General features: G+C 50.0%; 1 protein-coding gene across 1 annotated transcript; it reads left to right on the top strand.

Annotated features, from left to right (window-relative positions):
• Nucleotides 1–2,601: 2,601 nt before the first annotated feature.
• POLR2G (RNA polymerase II subunit G) lies at nucleotides 2,602–6,246 on the top strand. Its single transcript, XM_060607021.2, has 8 exons — nucleotides 2,602–2,734; nucleotides 2,868–2,977; nucleotides 3,862–4,021; nucleotides 5,229–5,279; nucleotides 5,385–5,450; nucleotides 5,547–5,618; nucleotides 5,811–5,844; nucleotides 6,068–6,246. Exons 1-8 carry the CDS (start codon nucleotides 2,723–2,725, stop codon nucleotides 6,079–6,081), a joined length of 519 nt encoding a protein of 172 aa, XP_060463004.1. The 5' UTR covers nucleotides 2,602–2,722; the 3' UTR covers nucleotides 6,082–6,246.
• The last annotated feature ends 368 nt before the right edge of the window (nucleotides 6,247–6,614 follow it).

Genomic DNA, 6,614 nt, shown 5'->3' with positions numbered 1-6,614 from the left:
GGCACTGTGGACACCACCAGGAGTAGGAGGGCCAAGGGCCACTGTGGTGAGCCTTGAAGTCTAGGGCGGGGGTCCCTTGGTGGAGCCCTCCCAGCTGCAATCAGCCTCTCTTAGGGTCCCTCATCTGGCCGTGCCTACTGTTAACTCTTTCCCTACTCACCTTTTTGGGTTTGGTTAATTTGCTAGAGTGATTCACAGAACTCAAAGACACATTTCACTTACTAGATTACTGGTTTATTATAAAAGGATGTATCACTCAGGAACAGCTAGGTGAAAAAGCTGCACAGGGCAAGGTATGGAAAAGGTATGGGACTTCTATACTCTCTCTTAGAGTGCTACCTTCCCCATATCTCCAGGTGTTCATCAACCCAGAAGCTCTCAGAAACCCATCCTTTTCGGTTTTTAGGAGGCTTCATTATACGCGCAAACACACACACACACACACACACACACACACACACACTGGATTAAATCATTGGCCATAGGCCAAAGATTCAACCTCCAGCCCCTCTTCCTTCCCTGGAGGTCAGGGGGTTGAGAGTTCTAACCCTCCAATCACGAGATTGGGTACCCCAGCAACCAGCCCCTGTTATGAGGTGATTTTCAAATATCACCTCATTAACATAAACTTGGGTGTGATTGAAAGGGTTTGTTATGAATATGGAGACACCTTCATCACTCTTACCCTTTAGGAAAAGGGTTTTAGGAGCTCTGTGCCAGGAACAGAGAAGGCCACCTATGTTTTTCTTATTAGAAGTTACAGTATGACAGCTACCTTTGTTTTTTTTTCTAACTTTTTAAAAAGTTCATTTTGAGAGAGAGAGCACATGAGCATGAGTGGGGGAGGGGCAGATAGGGAGAGAGAAAGAATCCTAAGCAGGCTTCCCACTGTGGGTGTGGAGCCTGATGTGGGGCTCAAACCCATGAACCCTGAGATCATGACCTGAGCCAAAATCAAGAATCAGATGCTGAACAGACTGAGCCACCCAGGCGTGCCATGTTTTCTTTTCTAACTTTTTATTTGAACAATGTCAAACACACAAAAGTAGTAAGAAAAATATAAGAAACCACTATAACCCATCATCTGGCTTCAACAGTTATCAATATATTGCCAAACTTGTTTCATCTATACCTCTGCCTTTGTTTCTTTTTTTAGTATAATTCAGTTAATTGTATGTTATAATAATAAACATCATTAATTTTTTTCATTAAATGTTTAATAAACGCTGTATTTAAAAACTGGCTTGCAAGTTTTCTGAGATATTAACAATTGGCACCTGGCTGGCTCAGGCGGTGAAGCATGGGACTCAACCTTGGGGTTGTAAGTTCCAGCCCCATGTTGGGTATAGAGATTACTTAAAAAAAAAAAAAAAAAAAGGCTCTTGCAGCTGTTTCCAGCACACCGCTGTCCTTAGGGGAGGCTGGCTAGAAAATAAGAGAGAGGAGGAAGTCAGGACTGCTGAGGCCCATTCATATACTTCCTTGCCTGACCATGGTCAACGGGATCTGCATGGAGTCTAAGTGGCTGACTGGTGGGTTCAGCCATTCTAGGAAATGGGCAATGTCAATGGGAACTGATGTGTGACAGCTCTGAGGAAGCAGGATGTCCTTATTCTTGCAGGACGGTAGGTCAGGCTCTCTTATTTACAACATACAAAAACTTATTCGGGCAGCAGGGAGTTTGCTCAAGGAAGGCCCCAAGGACTGTCGTGGATCTAGAGTCAACTGCTGAGCCTTTCTCATGGGTCTGTGGCTCATGGTTTCTGCTTCTTTCTGTATGGACCTTTTATCAGTCAGGGTCTCCACAGGGAACAGATTGCATGCTCACTCTGGCTAATTGAGGTGAGTTTAATAAAGGGACTGTCTACAAAAACGTGGGTAGAGTTGAAGGAACACACAGGGGCTCACGGGTTCTCTAAGCCGTGTGTGTGTGTGTGTGTGTGTGTGTGTGTGTGTGTGTGTGTGTGTGTGCATGCGCGCGCGCATGTTGGAAGGAATGGGGAAATGGGAAGGAGGAGTGCAGTGATCTGTTTTCTCACACCTGGAGGGAGCGCTGCCTTCTGGGCTCTGATTTTGGCTGCTTCATCTCCAAACTACCTGCCGGCATGGGGTGGGTGTTCCCCTCCGTTAATGTTTGGTGAACGAATGGCTGCATGAAAATCTGGAAAGCCCGAATATGCAAGTCTTGGGGTCAGACATCCTGAATTTGAATCCTGGCCGTGAGTGACCCTGAAGTGACCTCAACCCTCTGAGCCTGGAACCTCATCTGTCAACGGGGACAATAAATCTTGCTTGGTGGGGTTGCTGTAGAGATTAAATGAGATGAGAACAGCTACTTACTATGCTTACTATGTGAAAACAGTCTTCAAAAATTTGCTATACGAATGCACTCTGCTAAAACGCTTTATTTATGTTGTCTTTTATTAGCTAATTAATTCCGTTTAAAAGAGTTTACTGGGCACCCATTCTGGGCCAGACACTTGCTTTACCGGAGTCCGGCGGTTGGACCGCCGGTGGGCGGGGAGGAGGGGGCGGGGCCTCGCAGATTTCCCGCCCACGACGGCGATGCCCAATTGGGTCCGCGGAGAGGACAGAGTCCCGCCCACTTCGCTGGGGCAGGCCCGGAAGCAGAGTTGCTGCGGCTGTGTGTTTCCGGTTGGTCCAGAGGCGCCGCGGTCCCGGCGGGAGTGGATTCGGCTGCAGTCCCGTCCGCCGTGGGAAGATGTTCTACCACGTGAGCAGAGCACGGGGTGGCGGCGAGGGCAGGGTCGAGAGGAGGAGCGAAACGTGGCGCCGGGACGAAAGGTTGCTCCTCACCCCGGGTCGCTGCCGCGCCTTGCTTGGTCTCCATCCCCTTTTCCCTGCAGATCTCCCTGGAGCACGAGATCCTGTTGCACCCGCGCTACTTCGGCCCCAACCTGCTCAACACGGTAAAGCAGAAGCTCTTCACCGAGGTGGAGGGGACCTGCACCGGCAAGTGAGTGCTGCGCCCTCCGTGCCACCTGATCTGAGGCGCGTGTGGCGCCCGAGGCTTGCAACCTCTCCCCGGGTCCTACTCATCCTGCGAGGACCTGCCACCTACCCTGGGGAACCCTCTCACCCTCTCAGGCACCCCAGGCAGTCAGTTGCTTCCTTGCTTTGGGTTCCCACGGCGCCCTCTGCAAAGCTGGATCATGAGACTTCCTCACTTCAGCTGAGATTGTTCACTCATTTACTCCGCAAACGTATCTAAAGCTTCTGCCGTCTGCCAGGTTGTGTGTTGGGCTCTGGGAACAATGCAGTGAACGAGATAGAATCAAGCCAGCTCTCATGGAGCTCACAGCCTAATCATTGTTCCTGTGTCTGTTCTCCTGTGGTTCTGCTGGTTTTCTTTCTCCCACACGACCAGGGACCTGGCCTGGCACATCTCTGGGCTCTGCACATAAGGGCCTCTCACACAGTGATGAATGGGGTGGGATGAGCCCAGGGCTATGGAGTATTTGGCCTCTCTCATCAGAATAACCACATGCAAGTTCCTGAGCCTCATCTTGTCCCTATAGAATCAAGACTGGGGACAGGCCTGGGAATGTGTGTTTTAAGAAGTTCCTCTTAGGTGATTCTAAGGCATCCCAACGATTGAGGTCTCTTGGCTCAAGGATTTCAGCCTTCTTGGACACTTATTGTGAAATTATTATGAGAGCAGTGTTTGGCATTTTGAATACTGATCAGTATCCTGTCTTCTCTTAGTCATTAAGTTCTGGGGTCGGGGTGTCCTCTACTTCCCTTTGTGCTCTTCTCCAACCCCCAGGCTCACTGACTTGTTGCAGATGGTTTTAGAGGCTCTTACACACACGGTGCCTTTCTTTTTCCCCATGCTTGTAGGTATGGCTTTGTGATTGCTGTCACCACCATTGACAATATTGGTGCTGGTGTGATCCAGCCAGGCCGAGGCTTTGTCCTTTATCCAGTTAAGTACAAGGCCATTGTGTTCCGGCCCTTTAAAGGGGAGGTCGTGGATGCTGTTGTCACTCAAGTCAACAAGGTGAGACCGTACATAGCGGAGGCAGTTGGGTGGCCGCTCAGAAGATGTGAGATGGGTTCCAACTCCTCTTGCTAACTCTGTGTCCTTGGCTGAGTCAGTCTGTGCTTCAGTTGCCTCACCTGTTAAATGGTACCGTAATCTTGTGCTGTCTCCGTCCGGGTCATGTAAGTCAGCCTGAGTAGTCAACAATAGCACAGCCTCCATTCGTGGAGTACTTACTGTGGGCCAGGTAATGTGCAAAACCTCACGATGACTGTGGTGGGTGCTTTTATCCATCTTTATTTATTTATCTATTTATTTATTTATTTATTTATTTATTTATTTCAAATGTTTAATTTTGAGAGAGAAGGGGGAGGGGCAGGGCAATGGAGACAGGATCCAAAGCAGGCTCCGTGCTGACAGTGCAGAGCCCGATGTGGAGCTCAAACCCATGAGCCACGAGATGATGACCAGAGACGAAGTCAAGAGGTGGATGCTTAACCTACTCTACTGAGCCACCCAGGTGCCCCATCCCTTTTTATAGAACCTTAAGCTTGGAGAAGTTAAGCCTACTGGCCAAGGTCATGTGGTCAACAAGTGTTCAAATTGTGGACTGACAAGTCCCAGGCCTTGGCTCTTTACCGCACTGTTTGCTTAACTTCAAATGAAAGCTTGAGGGCCGCGTGGGTGGCCCAGTTAAGCGTCTGACTCTTGATTGCAGCTCAGGTCATGATCTCAGGGTTCATAGTTTAAGCCTGGTGTCGGGCTGTGTGCTGACACTACGGAGCCTGCTTGGGATTCTCTCTCTATCCCTCCTTCCCTTTCTCCCTCTCTCAAAATAAATAAATAAATAAAATTAAAGGGAGCGCGCCTGGGTAGCTCAGTCAGTTAAGCATCTCACGGTGGCTCAGGTCATGATCTCACTGTTCCTGAGTCTCGCATCAGGTGAACTTGAGCCCTGCTTCGTGTGAACCCCGGCCCCCCCCCCCCCCCCCCCCGCCCTGTCTCCCTCTCTGTCTCTGCCCTTTGCTCACTTGTGCCTTCTCATAAAAATGATATGAAAATAAATAAAGTGAAAGCTTAACAGAAGAGAGACCAGAAAACAAATGATACAATCCAGAGTGGTTTCAGGACATCAAGAATATTAGGAATCAGACAAAGATGAGCTTAGAAGACATGGGGGGGGGGGGAGGTAAAAGAAAAAGCAACATCACTCATTGCCTTTTAGGTTGGACTCTTCACAGAAATTGGACCTATGTCCTGCTTCATCTCTCGGCATGTAAGTCAGGGCATGCTGGGGGTGCCAAGGAGGAGAGACACCCATCGTGACCATCTCCAGAAGGCACCCCTGTAAAGCACTGACCCAGTCTGGCTTTCCTTTCAGTCCATCCCATCAGAGATGGAGTTTGATCCTAACTCCAACCCGCCATGTTACAAGACGATGGATGAGGTGAGGAGGGAGGAAGTCAGTGAGAGGGAGGAAGAATGAGCCCTCCAAGGGATTTCGGCATGAGGGGTATCTGAGTATACTGTTCCTCTTCCCCAGGACATTGTGATTCAGCAGGATGATGAGATCCGCTTGAAGATCGTGGGGACCCGAGTGGACAAGAATGACATTGTGAGTCCCTTGCCTGTCTTCCTGCCTGTACCAGGCAGAGCTGGGAGCTCTTGACTTCTTACAGCTCCTGGGGATGTCGTGCTCTCTTCTGCCAGGAAGAGGGGATGGGTGGGCAGAAGGCCTGGGGCTGGGCTTAGAGGATAGTTCTGTGGTTGCTAAGACTTTATGTCCTTTTCACCTTCCCTCCTGCAGTTTGCTATCGGCTCCCTGATGGACGATTACTTGGGTGAGTGCCTGATCACGCATCCGGGGCTGTTGCCTGGAGAAGGCACAGGTGTATGGGGGTGGGGGGGTGGATGTGGGACTTAATGCCCGAGTCACAGATGAAAGGAACTCTCATGCTGTCTGCTTGGAAGATGCAGGACACGTGCCCTGTGGGATGGGAAGTATATGGTAATGGCCGCCCCCAAGCTGCGAGCTTGACTGATGTGCTTTTCCTGTTCTTGCAGGGCTTGTGAGCTGAGCACCGGGGTGTGCTGCTTCATTTGGTCCTTATCTAGGAGATGTGACTGTCATGCTTCCCACGTTGTCCAGAGGCCCAGTCTGGCTGCTGTGGGGAGGCAAAGAAGGTTCCTTGTCCCCAGAGTTGCGACTCTGCAATTCTAACCATAAAAGGTCCTTGTTCTCATGGAAGTGTTAGCTCCTTTCTTCAGTCAGAACAACTCTTTTTTAGAAAAGGCTGGGGGCCAGTTGCTCACTTGCCTCTCTTTTGGTGGCCTGATGCCTTAACTAGCCTCAGCTACCCAGGGGACCTGACTAACCCCTTGCAGAGAGCTAAAGTTGACCTCATTGAAGGAAGGGCACTAAAGTTAGGTCTTCAGGTTGCTGCAAGTGATACTGTCATTAGAGTCACTCCGAGTTCCAATCTGGTTTCAGGATATTTGGCCTTCCCGCACCCTTAAAACTAACCAAGGGTAAAGCTGGGAACTAGGGGAGAGGAGATCGTGGGTAGGGAGAGGTGAACAAGAGGACAGTGATGACACAGACGGGGGGGTG

Source organism: Panthera onca, chromosome D1 (genome assembly GCF_046562875.1).
Source record: "Panthera onca isolate mPanOnc1 chromosome D1, mPanOnc1 haplotype 2, whole genome shotgun sequence".
NCBI lineage: Eukaryota > Metazoa > Chordata > Mammalia > Carnivora > Felidae > Panthera > Panthera onca.
Note: the sequence above shows the minus strand (reverse complement) of the source record. Positions and strands in the feature narration are given on the sequence as shown.